This window comes from Sardina pilchardus, chromosome 17, assembly GCF_963854185.1.
Source record: "Sardina pilchardus chromosome 17, fSarPil1.1, whole genome shotgun sequence".
Classification (NCBI taxonomy): Eukaryota; Metazoa; Chordata; class Actinopteri; order Clupeiformes; family Clupeidae; genus Sardina; species Sardina pilchardus.
Window position 1 is genome coordinate 25,716,629 of NC_085010.1, and position 21,439 is coordinate 25,738,067.

A 21,439-nucleotide genomic window follows, 5' to 3' on the forward strand; every position below is an offset into this window, starting at 1 on the left:
TGCAGCAGCCACAGTCGGAATTGGCAGGAACTTGTTCAGCTGTGCGTGTCCGCCAGCAAAGCAAATGTGCCTGGTTTGGGGAATAACTGTGTACTGGCCACAGATGTCATCTGCTGGTAGTGCCCCATCATAAAATATAGATACAATTGGATATGTGTGGACTTATGATGGGAATATGAGAGAAAGTTTGTGCAGTTCACTGGCTTATTTGAGCTGTATCAGCCTGGATGGTGTCTGGCTGTTATGATCTATGAACTGGATTTGGTAAATGATAGTTAAATCAGGAATCAGAGGAGATTAGCTGGTACGGACCCATTTTCTTTCCAGTCTGACAAGCTACGTCCAACACTCGATCTGCCTGACGATCTTTTTAGGAATCGGATAGGGATTCCCTCTCTCGTCCCCCGGTGAAAGACTATTCTTCCTATCCAGCAGAACCTTTTGTAGATTTTTTTCAAGGCAATATGGTGTAGGTTATTAGGTCAGTCAATATCAAAAGGAAAGACATACCCGTGGGAGTATGAGTGGGAATCAAGGCCACACAGGATTCCTCTAACATCTTGACTCCGAGTCCCTTAGAAAACAGTACATGGAAGATTATGATTAACTTTGTTGTTACATGGGGAATTTGGTTTGCTCGTCACCCCTGCCTCATTGGGAAGAATAAAATAAATGCAATAAAATATATGAGAATATATGCGAATAAGTACAGATCCCTTTACACGAATGTCCGTGTCATCATTTTTTTTTTTTTTTTTTAAATATTCCCCCACAAAAGGTCAGACTGAGTGAACAAGTAAGGGGTTTGGCAAAATGGAGGTTCATAAGGGGCCAAGTACAGCCCTCCACCATCTCCCATCCACCTCTCATCTGTAACAATGCTGCTTTGTCACTGAAGGACAGAGAAGAGAGAGGAGCAGGTTGAGTGGGCAGGAGAGCACATGTTCCCGTTCATGGCCTTGTAATGCCAACGTGTCTGGTGTGGAGAGGTGTGAGCGTTTTTTTTGTCTGAATGTCTCCACCGCGGGTCCTTGGACAGTTTGTGGCTAAACCGATAACACAATCTAGGCCTATGTGCTTTTCAAGTCACCAGAGCAAAATGACACAATGTTTTTTTAAAAAAAAATATTTATATATAATGTACAACTCTGCTCTATTTTACAACTCTATTTTTGAGAAAGTTGTTGCAATGGAAGATTATTTGCCACAATCCAACAAATCAGCAAGGGGGTATTGAGGAAAGCCTAATTGATGGAGCTTATCTGATGTGAGCGTTCTGCGTTTTGGCAGAGCTCCCTGGGCTGTACGCAACACAGCGGGACTCCTCCGTCTTGAGGGCTACCTGGTATAGACTAGATGTATTTTATGAGTTTTTTGCATCATTATGCTGAGCCCGTCTACTTGCTGGCGGCAAGGAAATGGTGCAGCGCTCGCTACCCTTCCAGTTCTGTCACCACAGCGGTCCTAAAGCCCCACCTCTAATGTTTTGTTTTGATTCCACAGTCACTTGGGTGTTTTTGGACGTCCAAGAGAGCATCCTCAGTTCTGCACGGCCCTAATTGGATGTTTATTGTGTTAGTCGACTTAAACACTGCTAGCTGTACTTCACAGGAGCCTCATTAGGGCCGTTTCCATGGTGCGCATCTTTTTCTGTGTCCCAACAGCAGGAACTGGCCTGTAGGTTTTACAGGGCCGTGGCCATTTGTGTCCATTTCCTTTAGACGAATCACCTCATAGCGCCATGTTTCGGAAACTGCTACGGGGCCGCACCGAGTACAGTACCTGCCTCAGGGCAGGTACTTCAGTGCGGCCCTGAAGTACTCGAAATGTGAACGACGTGTAAGTGGAAGACGACAAGCATATTTTTTAAAACCCAGCAAGGCAGACATCAGTTGCAATTAAATTGATTACAGGTTAAGCTGTAGCCAACACTGTCTCGACAAATGTCTGCTGAAAATAGGCTTTTACTGGTTAGAATTTCGACGGTGTATTCATTTAACTTTAAGCTGAAGACTGTGTGATGTAAAGGTTTAGACAGAAGTAGGCTAGATTTCATGTTCGTGGGTTGTTGGAAGTGTATAAGACTATAATTGCTCAATTGTGTTTTGAGAAACTGTAACCATGTTAGCTAAAGTGACATCTCGATGTGACAGTTTTTTCAATAGTCTATTTATCCAGAGTGTAGAGACTCGGATGTCAGTGAAACTGCAACCTTGTTCGAACATCTGTCGGTTCATAGCTGCAAGATAGCCTTACCCTAGTGTTGTCCATAGCCTATTTAAACTTCCTGGAGATGTGATTTGTTCATAATTAAAAAAAAAAAAAAAAATCCAGGCCATATACTCCCCATATTATTTGGGAAGGCTTCAGCCTACAGCCTACATATACTGTAGCCTACCAGCTTGTGCAGCTATTCAAAGCCAGTCTGGAAGAATAGAAATGGATCATTTGGACAGTAAGAATATTTAGGTTACTTTAACTGAACACATTTATGCTAGTGGACCTTATGCATGAAAGACTCTTTTGGCAGCTCATTTGTTTCCGGTGAAGCCAGGTGTATGAACCTGCCACTGCTGTTATTGTAATTAGTGTCTACACGAACCTGGTTGGTTGTTGCACCAAGTGAATCAGCATGTTAAGATGGAAAATGATTCATGCGTGTGTTAAAATGATTATTTTGGGGCAAACAAGATATTCAGTGTTTGAGTGAACATGTAAGGAGCAGAATGTAGCAGAGGATGCCGTCAGAGAGGGTTAAAGCGGAGCGAGAGGCGCAAACGTTCAAACATTTCCGCGCTCTGTTTTCGCAAAGGGGAGGGGGGCGAAATCCCCCTTTAAGCAGACCTAGAAAGTGACGTTACATTCGAACTTAACTGCTTGCCAATCAGACAGAGATCGATATCCCACTAAGACGACTTTGCGACACGCCTCTTTAAGCAGACAGGAAATGTTCGAATTTTGCTTCCATAGAGATGCATTATGTTGCTCTATCTTGTCAGTAATGAAGACTCTTTGATGCCGTTACATCACAGCTATTGTCCACTAAAAATAAATGAGACTTCTGTGCATAAGGTCCGTTATGGATTTAACAACAGTGTTGTGTATCAGCGTGGAGAGAGTATGCTGCAGCTGCCATGGCATTTTAGTTAATCTAAATCATCATGGTGATCATGGAGCAAGGGCTGCATCGGTAAGTCCTGTAGGCCCTGTTTGAAGTGGAGACACAAGGGATGAAAGGGCTGAATAGCGTGGAGTTCCCGCTACCTTGGTCGAGTTCTTGTGATTGAAACCGGACTATTCTCACTGGTGTGTCAACGAAGTATAATTGTTTTGTTTTGTTTTTTTAAATGAAAAACAGGCCTTTGAGAATAGCTGATCAACACTAATCACAATATTATATACCAAACAGATTAATTAAAAATGGAAAATAATCAACAGTTAAATTGATGATGAAATGATCACTTAACAGCCTTATATGTTTGATTAGTGATACGTTCTATCCATTGTTCTTGAACAGCCTGGTTTTTGCCAGTGCTAAAGTTGGATAGATCAACCGTGTGACGTCCTGAGGGCACCACAGCGCTCATCTCATCCCCAACTCGTGCTCTGTCAGAGGGATGCTTCTCAGTGACTGAGCCACTGTACCGCGACTGGGATTCGCCTGCCACTGAGCCCATCGGCTAGGGGTCTGCAGCTAATCTGACAGACAGCAGAGCTCGCTCTCGCGTTCTCTCTCTCGCGCGCTCTCTCTCTCTTGCTCTCCCTCTCTCGCTCTCTCTCTCTTGCTCTCTCTCTCGTGCTCTCTCTCTTTTCTCTCTCTATTTCTCTCTTTACTTCTCTCTCTCGCTCTCTTTCACTCTCTTACTCTCTTGCACTCTCTCTTTCTCGCTCTCTCTCTATTTCTCTCTATTTCTCTCTATTTCTCTCTATTTCTCTTTCTCTCTACTTCTTTCTCTCTCTCTCTCTCTCCCTCCCTCTCTCTCTCTCTGTGTCTCACAGTCGAGAGATGTCTCAGTGGAGCGCAGCACGCTGGCCTGTCTGCTAGGCTTGTCTTCCCTCTCCCGTAGAGCGCTGCTGCTTCCACTGGGGCGTTCACACTCCACTCTCACTGCACATAGAGGAAGTAAGCCATATGTCAGGTGACACACACACACACACACACACACACACACACACACACACACACACACATGGGCATGTTCACACAGTGTTTTGAGGTCACCTCGCTCCTTTCAGGTGTCAAATTTTTTGTTTTGTTTTGTGTTAAGCCTGCATGTTTAATTGTGCATCAAAACCTTATAAAGATTCTATGCTCTGCTAAAATATTTGGAGTTTATGGCTTTGGATTGTCGTTGGAATGTAGGCCTAATGCTTTAGTTCTAAATCCCATCACTTATTGACATTGATAAAGGAATACATTTGCTTAATATCAATGCATTGTGACCAGGTGGGTGTACACATTTTTGCTATATAAGCTAGCCTACTTGTAGGCTCAGCAATAACCTGTCAGGAGTAGTCTGTGAGTTTGGCTGTTATTTGTCATTTGAATTAGGAATTGGGGCTAACTCAACCGTTAGCGAGCAGCTATTATAGCCATAGTATGTGTTGTGTTTTTGGTCCCTCTATCATAATGTTTTTCTTATTTACCATTATTTGAATGGTCCAGCTCTGTGCACTGCTTTGAGTGTGCTGTGTCTCCAAGCATACGTGGTTGTGTGTTTTTGTGTGAGAGAGAGCGAGCGGGCGAGAGAGAGAGCGAGCGAGAGCGAGCGTGTGTCTCTGCACCTTTGTGCTGAGACTTGTCACCTCCCGTGGCATGTGAGAATTGAGGTTTAGGCTGCATCTGATGTTGGAGCCAGCCTATGCATTCTCTGGCGCTTGTTCTTTTCATCTGCCTCAAAGCCAGTTTAGATGACAGGTCCCAGCTGTGTGTGTGTATGTGTGTGTTGAGAGCTCAGACAACAGCAAGGTTTCTCACACATTCTCATCGTTGTCCTATGTCTGCAATTTGGGACAGGAAACGTCATCAGTGTGTTTAGGTTGTGTGGTTTCCTTTACACAAAGCTATTTTCCCCACAATGCTAAGCGTGTTATTGTTATGCTCAATGTGTCCTTGATGTGTTTGAAAGGCATCATAAATGAAATGCATATAGCTCAGTAGCCTAATGTTAAGCTAATTTCAGCAGAGACTTTTCATATTGTTAAGACCGTGCCATGAATTAGATGGGGATTTTGCAATGTGGAGCCTTACTTTTCTCGTAAAGAGAGCGCAGCCACAGATTGTTTTGTATGCGTGACCGATTTAAAAAGCCGCCTTTTATGTGTCTCAACCACTGATCCATAATGGAGGACTAATGTACTCTATTATGCATGTGTGAAGCATAGCCTATTATTTAGTAATGCTCCTCACCCATGTTTCACATGAACTCACATTTTCTTTGTTCTCTCTCTCTCTCTGTCTCTTTCTGTTTCTCTTTCTCTCTCTCTCTCTCTCTCTCCCCCTCTCTCTGTCTCTCTCTCCCCCTCCCTCTCTCTCTCCCCAGATGTTGGCATCTCCATCACCATCGTCGTCAGGTCAATTGTCGCAGCTCGGCGCCAGTTTATACGGGCAAAGTAAGCACTTCTTTCTCTCTCTCCCTTCCCTCTTTGCTCTTTCCATCACCCTGTTGAGTGGTGTTCCAAAACTCCACTTCTCAGCTTGTGTATTTTACTTTGTATTGTCATAACCAAGCCACTAAGCATGCGCCTTCCCACTCAGCCCCCCACTTCTCATACTGAGTGGTCACACACTCGTGAGTTGAATCATGAGGGCATACTGAGCTCTCTACTGCCTCTGTTTCCTTGTTTGTTTTTTATTTAGTATTTACTTGTTTACATATGAGAGGAACATGGTGCTCTGTCTCTACATTCTCACTCAAATTGCAGTGCAGCAGGCCTGCTTCGCCAGTGTGCTGCGCACACACACACACACACCCTCCCACTGCATCCTTGGATGCGGAGGCAGGTGTGTGGGCTGTTGCCATAGCTACCCCCAGCAGGCGTGCCTCCCACAGCGACGTTAGCCTCTGTCTTCACGAGCGTTGGGTAACTCTCAATTGAACCAATATTAATACTGGAATTGTTCGATACTACGATACTAGTACCCAATGGTACTAGTTCGGTACCAGTACCCAAGGTACTTTTTTCAGTACTTCACCAAGTCTAGTTCAACAAAATTATACGTCTTGCGGTATAAACGCACTGCTTAACAGAATGCTGTGTTCCGGCTTATTTTCACCAGGTGTCACTCAAATGCAAGGTCAGAATTAAGTTCTAAGAATAAAACTGTAATATCTCTCAGGTCTGCCAGTATAAAGCACAACTGCTGAAGCAGGCTGCCATTTATTGATATGGTGCGCTTCATTCTACCCTCTATTCTCTGACAGAGACCTGAATAAGACAACTAGGTGACCGTTCTGTTCATCACACGGAAGAAGCCAACTATAATCTACACATGCTTCTCTGCACAGATGGGCTAAAATATGTATAAAAGAACATGTTTCCACTGTTATTTCTGACCAGACAGTCTAGCTGGCTTCCAGCAGGGTAAACATTAGTCTAATTGATCTCCTCTGCCAAGATATTATCATTTAATGTAACCATGTATCCCTGCAGTTGGTGTTATTGCTACCTCTCCTAAACATTACTGCAGGGCTCCATGTTTGTCTCGTTAGCCCACATGCTGAATAGTGAGTTACATAACACACTCGCTGCTGTCTTCTGATGCACATGCTTAGGAACAATTACAGCCTGTTGCTGCAAACTGTATGCGTTAATCATTGAGCCGGCACATGATCAGTGTGGGGGTGGACTGTATAGCTTAGCCCTGCGGCATTTGTTTGAATGTGCTTTATTTCAGTTGTTGATGTGACATTTCAGATGTTCAGATGTTTGTTGAAATAACTATATTAGAAATCTTGTCTGCTTGAGTAATATTACATTGAGTCACACAGTATTAGCATTAATTTCACATTCTAGACAGACTCAAATAAACTAAATATAAAGATCAAAAGGAAGTGTGCAAAGACGAATCTAATCAAATAAGTAAACAGGTTTGTCTTTGCTCACTACCTTTGCCTTTGCACACTTCATTTTCTAAGCTCTTTAAATTGCTTTGAGGTACCATACTTGTTTTATTCTTATTATTGTTGTTATCTTATTTCCTCTTTGTTCTTTTATCTGCACACATTTCTAAAGCACTTGAGAATGGCCCAGTGTGCACAGGAACTGTGCTGCTGTATAAATAGCCGTGTCTGTGAAGTAACGTCTCCTCTCTCTCCTCTCTCTCCTCTCTCTCCTCTCTCTCCTCTCTCTCCTCTCTCTCCTCTCTCTCCTCTCTCTCTTCTCTCTCCTCTCTCCTCTCTCCTCTCTCCTCTCTCCTCTGTCCTCTCTCCTCTCTCTCCTCTGTCTCCTCTCTCTCCTCTCTCTCCTCTCTCTCCTCTCTCCTCTGTCCTCTCTCTCCTCTCTCCTCTCTCCTCTCTCCTCTCTCCTCTCTCTCCTCTCTCCTCTCTCCTCTCTCTCCTCTCTCCTCTCTCCTCTCTCTCCTCTCTCCTCTCTCCTCTCTCCTCTCTCCTCTCTCCTCTCTCCTCTCTCCTCTCTCCTCTCTCTCCTCTCTCCTCTCTCTCCTCTCTCTCCTCTCTCTCCTCTCTCTCCTCTCTCTCCTCTCTCTCCTCTCTCTCCTCTCTCCTCTCTCTCCTCTCTCTCCTCTCTCTCCTCTCTCCTGTGGTGCCGCTGCAGGTGCACTAGGGTTCCCGATGAGGGGCATGAGCAACACCAACCCGCAGCTGAGCCGGAGCTTGACGCAGGGCAGCCAGCTCCCCAGCCACGTCACGCCCACCACCGGCGTGCCCACGCTCTCCCTGCACACTCCGCCCTCGCCAAGCAGGTCCGAGTCCCGTCCGCCCTCGCCACTGCTCCCCTCCTCTCTTCTCGTTTCATCTCTCTTTCTTTCCGTCCTCCCTTCCTCTCCTCCCTCCTCTCCTCTCTTCCCCATCGCTCCTTTTTTCCCCTCCTCCTCTCTTCTCCTCCCCCTTCTCTTTTCTCTCTCCTCTGTTCTCTCCTCCTCTCTTTTCCCTCTCTTCTCTTCTTCTCTCTTTTCTCCTCCTCCTCCTTCTCTCTTTTTCCTTATCCTCCCTCCCCTCTATTTTTCCTCCTCTTCTCTTTTTTTCCGCTCCCATCCTCTCCTTTTGTCTTTGCTCTTTTGCTCATTTCTGATGTTCGTTTCTCTGTTGTGGTGTTCTGTGTCATTTCCTCTCCACCCCTCACTCTTTCATCTCTCTCGTTTGTTTACATCTTTCACGTTTCTCTCCTCTCCCCTCTTTCTGTCTCTAATGCTCTGCTGTGCTCTTCTCTCTCTCTCTCTCTCTCTCTCTCTCTCTCTCTCTCTCTCTCTCTCTCTCTCTCTCTCTCTCTCTCTCTCCCTCTCTCTCTTCCTCTCTCTCTTTCACTCCCTCTCCACACACCCCTGTTTTGTATCTTCCTCTGTGCTGCTCCTCTTCCTTCAGCCTCCACATGTGATGACTGACACACACACACACACACACACACATACTCAGGTGGATAAAATATGTGTCTAGAAATATGTACGGGCATATGTTTGTGTGTGTGTCACACTGAATCTTTGAATTTCCCCTTCAATAAAGTATCTATCATTGTGTAACTCTGTGTGTGTGTGTGTGTGGTGCTCGTCCTGCAGGGGGATCCTTCCGATGAACACCCGGAACATGATGAACCACGCGCAGGTGGGCCAGGGTATGAGCGGCATGAGCGGGCGCAGCAACAGCATGGGCAGCTCGGGACTGGGCAGCCCCAACCGCAGCTCGCCCAGCATCATCTGCATGCCCAAGCAGCAGCAGGCGCGCCAGCCACTCACCATCAACAGGTAACGTGTGCCAGACACTCGCCATCGACAGGCACCACCAGTGCCAGTAACGCCCCGCGCGGGCATCGCGCCCAAACACGGGCGCGCAAGTGCATCATTTGAATTTCATTCAAAGTGTACATGATTTTTTTTCCGCTATCTGATTCCCCACTTGTTTGTGAACTGGAGGGTAAACAACTATATTCAAATATTCCTCTGACGCACATCAAAAGTTTAGAGTCACATTCTATGACCGTGGCTCAGTTTTTTTGGCCAGGTGAGGCAATGCTACGCAACCACACCTACTCTCGTTCAAAAGTAAGGCTCGCGGGTTACTCTCGCTCCTCTGTCTCGGGCCACAGTGGAATAGAGAGAGACTCTGCCTCAGGCGCTGCTAATCCCAGCCCTCCCCTATTGATGTGAAGTGCACGGGGGTCAGAGACTGTTGCTCTTCGGGGAGGATGCCGCTGGCTGACTGGCTGCAGATTGGTGTCTGGAAATGCAGAGGAGCAGAATAAGGAAGAGCTTGTGTTTTTTTTTTTTTTTTTTTATGTACCCAGCAAGGCCAAGAGATGTAACCGTCTTTTAATGAGGTCTCAGTCCGTCGCTGAATGGCCTTGGTCTGTAGGGAGCTTGAGGGATGAGTCTATTAGAACAGACACAGATACTATTCATTCACAGACGCACGCACACACACACACACTGTCTCACCTACGCACACACACACACACACAGTCTCAACCACACACACACTCTATCTTCCTTCGTTAAATATCGGTAAGCTCACAGGGTCTTATCTTCCGTGTGTGTGTGTGTGTGTGTGTGTGTGTGTGAGAGAGAGAGAGAGGGGGGGGAGAGCGCGTGGCTCCCAAGCTCATCCTTATCTGTGCAGCCCTCTCTGTATTTCAGCCGGGGCTTTAGCAGCGCTGCTAAGCGGCCTTATCTGGCCTTAGCGCCTGGTCCACGCACAGGGATGAGGCTCCGCACAGCCCATTACCATGAATCTCAGCGCTGCTCTTTGATGCATTACCTGGACCCAAGCACAGACATGGGGTGGGGGCAAAGTGTGTGTGTGTGTGTGTGTGTGTGTGTGTGTGTGTGTGAAAAGCCAGAGTTAAGACTCAGGTGTAGATGATGTGAATGACTGCTTTCTCTTGGCAGTGGTTCTTCCTGTGTTTTTGGGGTCATTGGGGCTAAAGGGGGGGAAAAGGAATACATTTATAAAGTCCCGAGGCTGTTCTTATTGGCTGCAAGTTTTGTTTCAGGGATAGCGAGCAAGCTGATTGGATGATCCAGAAGGGCACTCTAAGAACATTTGGAGCCATAGGCCTTAGGTGTGTGTCTGTGTGGTTATGTCTGTAATGCTGGAGAATGCTGAATGCTTCTCTACCCTCTCTCTGTGTTATCTCTGGCTTTCTCTCCTCCATTTTCCTCTACACTTTCTCTCTTGTTTCCTTCTCTCACTCTTTCACTTTGTTTCTTCTGTTTCTCTTGATCTCTCTCTCAACGTTTCCCATATTGACGAATGAAGAAACGGAGAGGAGCGGAGAAACATAGATTATCTCTTTAGGTTTTACTTTTATGTTTGAAAGAGTCCCCCTGGGATGGCTTTGAACCTGCCTAAAGCTTTGCGCTTATGGCATTGTTTTCCACATAGAGGGAGCCGCATCCTTCTTTGTAACTCTGTTACATTTTAAAGCAACACTAAAGAGTTTTTCGTACCTTAAAATAATGTTTCCAAAATCATTTCAGCGGTTCATCAACTCGTAACAGGGTGAACAGCACTTCTGCTTTTACTTTCGCGGCTATAACCGCACTATGTAACTTTACGAGGTGGGGTAGTGCATCTGTAGTTCGATGAAATGAGACATCAGAAACTACAAATTTGACTTGACTTCGATGTCGCAATACATCATACTTTCATAAAATCATGCAACATACTCTACCTTGTCTGTTATTTGGTGGATAAGCAAATAGTGTGTGTGCGACAGAGGAAAAGTGCTTTAGTGTTGCTTTAACTATTTTCTTGGACAAAGTGGACTGCTCTCTGTCTGTTTTGTGTTCATCCTTGAACAGTCCAGAGAGAGTTAGGGAGAACACAGGAAATGAATTAAATGCCGGTTATTAACTTAATCAGTGACTTAAAGTAGCCCTGAGCAGGAATCTGTGCCAATTTCTGGGCTAATGGCTAGCATGTTCAGGATAAAGTGTGTGTGCTCCCCGAAGCGTGTTGTGCATCTGCTTCCTCAGTGCACAACAAATGCGGAAAGCACCCTACTGTTTTTAAAAGTAGGCTGATGGCGGTTTTGAATGGTTATGTGATATGGGTGTTCCCATGCTGCTTTGCGCGCGATTTCATTCACACTGCGAAGGCAGCCTGGAAGCTACTGCCCTAATTTTATTGCCTGAGATAGGGGACCAATCACAGAAAAGGAGGGAAAGCAAGACGACGATGAGCTATGCACAGACGCATTTGATAGACATCCAATGAACGGATCTGGGCATTTTTTCCATATACGAGAAAATGAACGTTTGGTGGCCAGACCACGTCTCATTGAGATGTGTTCGCGTCAGCCAGGCTAATATTGCACAGGAGTGTACTCCGTTCTGTCCACATCAATCAAAACTACCTGCGTCAGAGTCCACTGCCCATGGCGCTTAATGAAGAGCATTGCTGCAGGTCACTGACCGGGTATTAGATAATGTAGCGTCACTGAGGGAATTGTAGTCAGCAGTGGACCCCAGATTTGTCCCTTTGGTCAGAATGGTTGAGGTCCCTGCCACTCAAGTCAGTTGGAAGCCTCTGGTTGAAGTGAAAGTGTTGTATTTATGGGTGCCATCACCTTTATGTTTTTACATATGCATCAGCAGTTTGTCCTTCTGACTGCCATTTTAAAATGCTGACACATACTTGTTTTTGTTTTCCTCTGCAGTATGTCGGGGTTTGGGATGAACAGGAATCCAGCGTTCGGAATGAACAGCTCGTTATCGAGCAACATCTTCAACGGAACGGGTAAATGACTCCTTTTTAGATGCCTGTGAAATGTGTGCTCCAGGAGACTGGGAATGTAATGTGTTGGAAAGGTGGTGTGTGTTTAGACAAAAGGTTAATTCAAAAGAAAAGAAGGCACATTGTAAAAGCCATAGCAGTTACCACAATAGCAGACTTCACAGTACTCCATATAGATTAGATTATAAAGTACTCGTGTAATATTGCTAAAATGGTTGAGATTCCAGTCTTCCATATAATGAATCATTCTGGTTCTCTGTGTGTGTGTGTGTGGCGTCCAGACGGGAGCGAAAATGTTACGGGGCTGGACCTTTCGGACTTCCCTGCGTTAGCGGACCGGAGTCGGAGGGAAGGAAACGCCAATCCAACTCCACTGCTTAACCCACTGGCTGGGAGAGCCCCTTACGGTACGCACACCCACACCCACACCCACACCCACACCCACACCCACACCCACACACACCCGACACACCCGACACACACACCCCCCCCACACACACACACACACACACACACACACACACACACACACACACATCCATGCCCTGGTTGATGTACAGGTTCAGATTTTAAATGTTGTCCATCTTCTCTGTTCACCCTTCAGTTGGAATGGTCACAAAGCCATCGAACGAACAGTCTCAAGACTTCTCCATCCACAACGAGGACTTCCCTGCACTGCCTGGGCCCAACTACAAGGACCCAACGTCGAGTAATGACGACAGCAAAACGGTGAGCGCACACACACACACACACACACCAGAGTCATCATCTTGCTCACAATAAGAAATCAGTCTCTGTGTGGGATGTTGGAAACCAACCCAAGCTCTTAAGTAGTCCCCCAAAAGACACAGCATTACACAAGGGCAAACAGACCCAAGATGAAAAATTATCTTTTGTTCACGAGTGTTAAAACTAGGGTTTCTACTGCAGAGGCTAATCGCAGTGCGGGATCTATATGAAGAAATGCAGGGAGAGAACATGCATTATGTATATAAATATTCTGCCATTCCACTTCAAAGTAAGAAGGCATATTGATTATGAATTCTTTTACTTCTATATCTTCCACAGTGAGACTAACTTTTTACTTAAGAGATAATCACAAGGGGAACATCTTTTGTTGTCAGTTCTTGAAACACTAACAGGCCCAATAAGCTGTGTTTTGGCCTAGTTTGCCTCGCTTCCAGACTTGAGACGCAGAACAGTGACGCTCACTGCAGACACTTCGTCCCTATCCCTCTCCTCTCTTCTCCTCTCTCTTCTCCTCTCCTCTCCTCTCTTCTCCTCTCCCCTCTCTCTCTCTCTCTCTCTCTCTCTCTCTCTCTCTCTCTCTCTCTTCCTCTCCTCTCTTCTCATCAGCGGCTGTGTGTTCTTTCATTCCCGCACTTGGGAGGAAAAATCAATGACGACACTCCCAAGTCCTCTCCATGCTAATTAACAGCTTGGCGGCTGGAGACTCTCTCTCACACACACACACAACACACAATCACACACTCACTCCTTCAGCCTCTCCTGGGCTTGGCTTTGCTCTGCTTGGACATAGAGACGGCGCTCAGGTGCAGAGTTACCAAGAGACGAATGGTAGTTGGCTTAGCCCCAGATGAATTCACAACACCGCTCTATTTTTTGGAGTGGTTTTGTCTCTAAAGGAGCAGTTATACTCAAGTAGGAAAATCTGTCAGCTCACTGAAGGCCATGCCATTAGTGACTCGTGCAAGGCTTGCTTGTTAGAGCTGTGCGAAATGAATCATTCAGCAAAAATAATTGAGTCCTCTTGCAGTATAGAAAAAAAAGCCACTCTATAGAAAGATACATGCTATTGTCTGTAACAACAGGGACAAAAAAAGAGACCTTCTTTTGTTGTGTGCAACAAAAGTAGAAACTCAAGGTTGTATTGGCGCGAGAATAACTCACTGATAACACACTTTTGTAGTGAACATTGACCGTTTTTATGTTAAAAGCGGTGGTAGAGGCCAGCAAAAAAAAGGTTTTAGTCCCCATGGAGAGACCACACCTTGCTTCATTCCATGTCTAGCTGTCTACACGTCCAATATCTAAATGTCCAGTGACTTAACGTTGCCCTGGGTCTTGCTAAGTATGCCTCTGGTTCCCTCTCAGAACCTGAACTCATCGGGCAAAAGCGTATCCAGCACAGACGGTCCTAAGTTCCCCGGGGACAAGAGCTCAACAGCACAGAACAACAACCAGCAGAAGAAAGGGATCCAGGTGTTACCTGATGGTGAGCCGCTTCTCCTCCTGTCACAGCACACCATGCCTCGCACTTCCTACATCTCCCAGCCAATCATGCCTCACACTTCCTACATCTCCCAGCCAATCATATGTCTTTTTAAACAGACAGCTGGGTAACCGTCCAGAAGTTTTACATTTATTCATTTGGCAGACACTGTTGTCTCGCTCAAGGGCACAACAACTGAAAGTCTGGAATTGAACCCACAACTACTACAGTACACTACTACAGCCCAGAAGAAGTTTTGAACTCTGATTATTTGACTGACTCAAAGGGCAGTGTCGCACGTGCTCTACTGCATCAACACTGACCTGCCTGCAGGTGTGCCCTCCAGTTAATCGGCTTAACTCCGGTGTCGGCCAGCGCTGACTATTAAAAAATGGCAAAACAAAAATTGGTTGACGTAGGTTAGAAGCTGCCTAAGTCACTCAGCCTATGAGAAACATCATCCATAATTCCCAGGACTGGGAATTTCCATTTTTTTTCTCCCCGTTTTAGCAACAAAAAAAAAAGCTAACAACTAACGGTCTGGATGTTATCCTTCCTCTCTGCTCTGCTCTGCTGCAGGTCGGGTGACGAACATTCCCCCAGGCATGGTGACAGACCAGTTTGGCATGATCGGCCTGTTAACGTTCATCCGGGCGGCGGAGACGGACCCGGGCATGGTGCACTTGGCGCTGGGCAGCGACCTGACAACACTAGGCCTCAACCTGAACTCGCCAGAGTGAGTAGGCTCTCTGCTCCACCCCTCTGGACTCTCATCTTGTCCTCATCCTCGGCTGTTCTGATAGACTTTTGAAGTTCGCCTACAAAGAGGACACACAGCTGCCATCTTTGCCCATGTAAGGAGATCCGGACCCCCTTATATGAACAAAGATGGCAGCTTTGAGTCCTTTCTGTTGGTGAATTTAAGAGGTCTATTTCCCTTCATCTCTCTTTTTGTTATCTTGTCACACTGATCAGCTCTTTGGTTAGTAGTCAATTCACGGAGTTAAAGGAGAATTCTGGTGATTTTGTTTTTGTTATTATTATTATTTTTTTTTAAAGAAATCGGTTCTAGCTAGCTTGAGTTGCTGCAGCCAATAGCTAGAGCTGCCAGGGAGCTACAGAGCTACACTCTGGGGTCATGTTCATGTTCATGTTCATGTTCATGTTCATGCCTCCAGAGTGTAGCACTGTAGCTGTCTGGCTACCTTTTTTCCCCCCACCGTACCGACAACACTTGGTGACCTCAAGACACAGAGATCTATGTGAAAAGATTCGGGATTCAGGAACCGCAATTCTCTTAAGTCATCAGAGGAAGTGTGAGAGAGGGAGAGACGAAAAACAAGTATGTCATCTTCCTTGGAACAGAAATGGCTTCCTTGGAACAGAACAGAACAGAACAGACCACAGACCACAGACAACTAAGATCCTGTATGTTCAGTTGAACATGTTGCACATACACACCACAGAAAATGCAAATGCGTGTGTGTGTGTGTGTGTGTGTGTCAGTAATAGGCCATTCAGACTCCTCTGTTCCTCTGAAATTGCATGTGTATGTATGAATAAGTAAGAACACTGTTCTTGGCCTGGGTTTGAGCTTCGTCAGAGCGGCTGTATTGTTGACATTTGCTCGTACACACACCCGTTTGTGGGATTGTAACTGCCACCTAAAGCACCCGCAGCAAAGCCTTGGTCATGCTACAGTGCACCCAAATGCCACTTGGAGATGATCACTACCAGAACACACACACACACACACACAGATAAGTGGCTGCTATTTGCACAGCACCTCCTGGCCTGCTGTTGTTTTGATTGGATACTGCCTCTTGTTTTGACTGGACCGTAAAGATGTCGACGCTGCAGGCTGGCTGCAATGATTGGGCTGATTAGGCCTGCAGAACCGCTTCAACAGCAGTTGTCTTCTGCTGCAGCAGAAGCCCCATTGCCGCCCCCCCCCCCCCCCCCCCCCTTTTTTTTAAGGGCCGTTACACTGATAAGAGACCAAGCTCACTGGCCACCTGTGGGAACCATTATTAAGGGCCAGGGAGAGAGAAGGGTGAAGGGTGTGTGTGTAGGAGCACAGCAGAGCAGCTAGAGCGATTGAGCGATGCGGCCTTTGGTATTATATGCCCTCAATGGTGCCTTCCAGGCAGCGCTGCCTTCAAGGCACTACTCCCCTCAGTTTAGGGGTAGGATGAGGGTTGAGGGGGTTAGGGTTAGGAATAGGGTAAAGGTAGTGCCTTTTAGGCTGTGCTGCCTGGAAGGTGCCGTTGGGGGCAAAAAACACCATTGAGCAGCTAGTTGCAGGCAAGCTAGAGAGGGGACTCTTTCTTAGCTTTCTTAAGGGATCAGCGTTTGTGTGAGAAATGAAATATCAGAAATCTTTTGTTCACTCCACGTGTGCTGTCTAGAAGAATCCAGGCATCAAGGGTTTCATGTCTTATCTCGGTCCCTCTTCATTGTCTCTCCCTCTCCCCATGTGAACACAGTAATTCATGTGCACAACTATTTGTTTCATTATCAAACAGTCACAAGTGTGAGATCATTTTATGTGACCCATGCGTTCGTTTCCCCCAGCCTAGATCAACATAAACGTGTAATCTTACAAAGTACACTGAATGAAAGTTAAGTTTGGGGACAGGTGATAAGTTTGTTTTCAGTTACAGAATGTTGCCTGTTTAGAGTCAAACACATTTCTAGTTGATCATTGTTTTTTCCCCTCTGTGTTTTAATCGATCGACAGAAATCTCTACCCCAAATTTGCCTCCCCTTGGGCATCTGCACCTTGTCGGCCTCAGGACATCGGTAAGCCTCTCCCCTCTGCCCGCCATGTCCGTTTCGTTAGAATGTTCTAGAATCAACATTAACCATTTCCTGTTTTGTGTTCTGTGTATTTCCAGACTTCCATGTTCCGTCTGAATACTTAACCAACATTCACATAAGGGACAAGGTAGGTGCCACTTCGCCCCCTTTCCAAAACACCTGTCCCGAGGTAGACGTCTGTCAGGTGCACCTGTTGGCGCGCCGTGAACGTTAGTGCCAAACGGCGCCACCAAAAAACACCCACCCACGAGCTCTCCTCCTCCTCACTTTGCATATCTGTACCAGGAGGTGAATGCGCCAGCACATGCCCGTTTGACCAGCTAACACGTGTTGTTGTTCTCACTCTGCCTATGGTTTCTGTGCCCTGTTTGTGTGCACTAGCTACACCAAACAAGCACTTTTCAAAACGGGTGGATAGCAGTAGAGCTGTTACTCGGCCCTCTTCCCACCTCTAGATGAGAGTTGAGTGCCACCTTTTGTATTAGCATGTTTGTGTTGAGAAGGCACCAATGCTAGCTCAGAAAAGAGAGCAAGAGAGTGAGAGAGAAAGAAAAGAAAACTGCTGCTGCCGCCGTCGCCATGTGCATTTTATTTTTGGAGTGAACCTATTCGGATGTGCTTGGCGCTGTGTGTGTGTGTGTGTGTGTGTGTGTGTGTGTGTGTGTGTGTGTATGTGTGTGTGGGTATGAGAGGGAGAGAGAGAGAACGAGGAGTTTGCTGACGTGTGGCTCTTTCCTCCACAGCTGGCTGCAATAAAGCTGTCGCGGTACGGAGAAGATCTGCTGTTCTACCTGTACTACATGAACGGAGGCGACCTCCTACAACTACTCGCAGCAGTAGAGCTGTACGTATACACACGTGACTTCACTCACAGTAGAGTTTGAAAACACTTCCACCACTGATTCATTCAGAAAAAAAACGAAAAGACAGGAATGGATTTTATCTGGTCGACATCCTATGTTTTTTTTTAGGAAGATTGAGTGAAGTATTTTCATCAGAGCTTTAGTCTAAGTAGATTTATCACAATATAAAACAATGTCAACATTAAACACAAAAGGGGTGTGGGCAAAAATATTGGTTGCTTTTGATGTTGAAAACAAACTGCTCTATTCAGATTTAAAATGCTCTTACTGAGCATCATTAGGCTGGGTGAACCCTGCCTGAACTTCCGGGGAATTTGAATTTCGCCCGGCAGCTCAGGCTGGATACCAGCAGATCTATTTTCGCTGTTTAGTGGCAGAATCTTTGGCTCCAATCAGAAACGGCCATACTCTAGTCCTGGCAGGCTATTGGCCGGTGACGGGCCGAAAACAAAACTTAAGTGACGCGAAGTGCAGTAGAAACAAAGCGCAGCCTCGCCAGACTAATGTTCAATCTTAAAAGATTTTAGAGTTTAGAGTTTAGTATGGTGAAAACCAGGCTAGAGCATCATTGCAGGCCTTGGGTTCCTGGGCAGTTTATCAGTGGCAGCAGTGTTTCCAGGCTGTCAGGAAGTGGCAGGAAGTGCCAACGTGTTGGCACCGGGGCCCTGGGCTGACACCGCACGCACGCCACCACAAGTACTTGGCAGGTGTATTGTGGGCATCCGTCCCAGAATGCACTTGCCACGTATACTGAAACGTTCTACTACACTGCCGAACTGCTTGCAAATAAAGCAACCTGGATTTCTAGGACTCTGAGGAAGATGCATGAAGCATCGAAATGTTAGTCCCTTTGTGCACCTTAATTAAACTCCAGCTTATAGTACATCTGTGCTGCTCTGAGTTTTTACCTGGACCTGGATTTCTGTTGGTTCAGTATTTGAAGGGGCCACTATATACGTATACGTATATTTTGCTTCTATGGTCAGATGAAAGGAGGTGTGTGTAAGTGCAGACGAGAACTTTTAGCAGATAACTAATAGCCGTCACCTGGAAACTTTTCCACATTTGATATGATTTGATTTGTTCATGTGGAGAGTCAAACTGGGAGCTCAAAACTTGAAATGGCACTTCAGGAGACTTGAGGAGCTGATGTTTTTGAGACTGTTTGACGCTGACTTTTTAAGTGTTAAGGGTTGGGGTTGTGAGGTGTATGCATGTGCCTTTATATAGCATTTGCTGATGTGAAAGTGAGGCTATAAGCAGACTTGTATATGACGCTTCATATGCATACTCATTAGCATTTCTAAGTGCCATGCACCCCCTTGTGGACATACAGGGAAGTGACACACTGACTGCTAGGTCTAAAGCCTATTTAGGGATCGCTGGCCATTGCTCTCAACCTCACCCTTATAATGACTTGAATGAGGATGAAGGATGAAGTAGCCTATGATGGGTGAATGCCAAATTTTTGCCAACGTTTTGTTTTGGTGTGTGCAGGTTTAACCGGGACTGGAGGTACCATAAGGAGGAGCGGGTTTGGATCACGCGGGCGCCAGGGATGGAGCCTACATTAAAGACCAACACCTACGAGCGGGGGACGTACTACTTCTTCGACTGTCTTAACTGGAGGAAGGTAGCTAAGGTAAAGGTATTGACGGTCCTCTTTTTAACTCTCACCATCTCATTCTTAATGTGTGTGTAAGTAACACGTGGCTTACTGGCATACCGCATACCGACGCGCACATCTATCGTTCGCTTCATAATATAAGAAATTATTTGTACGAGAATCACTGTGAACATTTTTTGGAGGATATGTCTGCAGACATGGCAGAGTGTAATAGATGGTATATGTGTTTTGTTTTTTTTAAATTGTAACTGTAAAACATAATTTGTTTTTTAATTAACAAATTCATATTGTTCATTTTTACTTAATGAAACCTTTTTAACCCAGCTTTTCTCCTTAAAGCTCACTGTGTTAAAGCGTTCTGAACATTTTTGAAAGAAAATTGGGGAATCCCACTTCTGCCACCAAATCACCAAGCGTTGTTGTTTGTTCTCTCTCTCTCCGACCATCGACAGGAGTTTCACCTGGAATACGACAAGCTAGAAGAGCGGCCTCATGTTCCATCCACCTTCAACTACAACCCCGCTCAGCAGGCCTTCTGAGCTGTCCGCCCTGCTCGCAGTCGTCACGGCGACAGGGGTATGGCTGTCCTGGCTTGTCACTCACTGAACTGGCAGATAGATGGCGCTGTGGCTCAGGCATCCTGTTTTTTTTAAAAAAAACAACAACAACAAACAAACAAACACAAATGTTCCTCAACGGATCGGCTAAATTGACTCGGGTTGGGAGCCCCATCTCGCCATGTTTGGCTGTGGGGTCCTGCCTTTCAGAATTATGTGCTGCCCAAAAAAAAACCACACACACACACTCTCGTTTGTTTTCCTCTCCTTTTCTCTTCATTTCTCTCTTTTTTTTTTAAAGACGAGGCAAAAAAGGTTAATTTTATCCTTTTCTTCTGTTATTCCTTTCCCCGTTTCGGACCGTCTGAGTTTCATTTTCCTCTTTAATTTTTATTTCCTTTTGGGTTTACACCTATGCCTGTAAGGCAGGATGACAGACTGAGACACTCACTCTGACCATAACAGAACAAGGTTTATACTTCATTCTTTGAAGTGTTCAAGCGTTCATAGCGAGCGAATGGAAATGAAGCAACCTCCATTGAGTACAGTATGACCCTGGGACAAACAAAATGGAGGCCTGGAGAGAATGCAATGTTCATTGTAGTACTATTTGGTAATAAAAGAACACAAAAATATTTGTGATTTTTATTTTTCATTTTAAATGTGAGCGCACTTCTCTTTCTTTTACCAAGACTTAGCAGCCCCCTTAACAACACATTCACGCTTCTTCTTGGCTTGCCCCTTCACCCCCTGATCAACACCACCCCTTGAACCAGTGCATGTAGTGCCTCACCCATCTCGTCTCATCTCATTTCGTCACATTTCCCATTTTGCTGCCCAGCTTCAACAAAAAACAAGCAAAAACAAAAATGGAAACAGTTGGAGACTTGTTTAAGAGACTGTCTTGGCTACACTCCATTTTTACCTCTAGGGCTTGTTCAACATTCACTGAGCTTTGAAGAATGAGCTTCGTCGTCATTCTTCGACGCATGAAGAAACCACAAAACCCAAACACTGTCTAGTCTTTGTTACAAGTTTTGTAATAAATGTGTACATTTCTTTTTTTTCCTTTTTTAAACTTTTTTTTGGACATCACATGAATAAATATATGTATGTATGAATGTGTATATATATTATATATATATATGACATCTATTTTGGAGAAGAAAAATAAGGCAAAATAGGAGAAAAAAAAATACCACCTCGACTGTACTTCATTTTTAAGGAGGTGGACGCAGGCGCAATATGTGGATATAACAGGATTCACCGGGTGGGCCGCCATTGGACGAAGGGCGGCACACTGAAGCCACACACACACACAACGTTCTCTGACCACGACTGACCAGCAGACCATCACAAAGAAGCGACGACACTTCTGTGAAGCAAGGACACCCATACCCATGTGATCGCTTGGAGGGCTATGGGCCAGG

At 45.6% G+C, this 21,439-nt stretch overlaps 1 protein-coding gene across 5 annotated transcripts in view; it reads left to right on the forward strand.

The window, feature by feature from the left end:
• Window positions 1-21,126, forward strand: part of LOC134062197 (CCR4-NOT transcription complex subunit 2) — a 37,835-nt gene extending 16,709 nt beyond the window's left edge. For 2 of the 5 annotated variants that reach the window (XM_062518137.1, XM_062518135.1), the window contains exons 3-16: window positions 5,544-5,613; window positions 7,777-7,924; window positions 8,735-8,920; window positions 10,165-10,233; window positions 11,833-11,912; window positions 12,191-12,316; window positions 12,514-12,638; window positions 14,025-14,145; window positions 14,722-14,878; window positions 16,883-16,944; window positions 17,040-17,089; window positions 17,706-17,806; window positions 19,323-19,473; window positions 19,905-21,126. In XM_062518137.1, coding sequence (XP_062374121.1) covers window positions 5,544-5,613; window positions 7,777-7,924; window positions 8,735-8,920; window positions 10,165-10,233; window positions 11,833-11,912; window positions 12,191-12,316; window positions 12,514-12,638; window positions 14,025-14,145; window positions 14,722-14,878; window positions 16,883-16,944; window positions 17,040-17,089; window positions 17,706-17,806; window positions 19,323-19,473; window positions 19,905-19,991 — 1,533 coding nt within the window. In that variant the 3' untranslated portion in view covers window positions 19,992-21,126. The remainder of the gene's footprint in view (window positions 1-5,543; window positions 5,614-7,776; window positions 7,925-8,734; window positions 8,921-10,164; window positions 10,234-11,832; window positions 11,913-12,190; window positions 12,317-12,513; window positions 12,639-14,024; window positions 14,146-14,721; window positions 14,879-16,882; window positions 16,945-17,039; window positions 17,090-17,705; window positions 17,807-19,322; window positions 19,474-19,904) is intronic. The other 3 variants (XM_062518136.1, XM_062518138.1, XM_062518139.1) reach the window with 3 other exon arrangements.
• The last annotated feature ends 313 nt before the right edge of the window (window positions 21,127-21,439 follow it).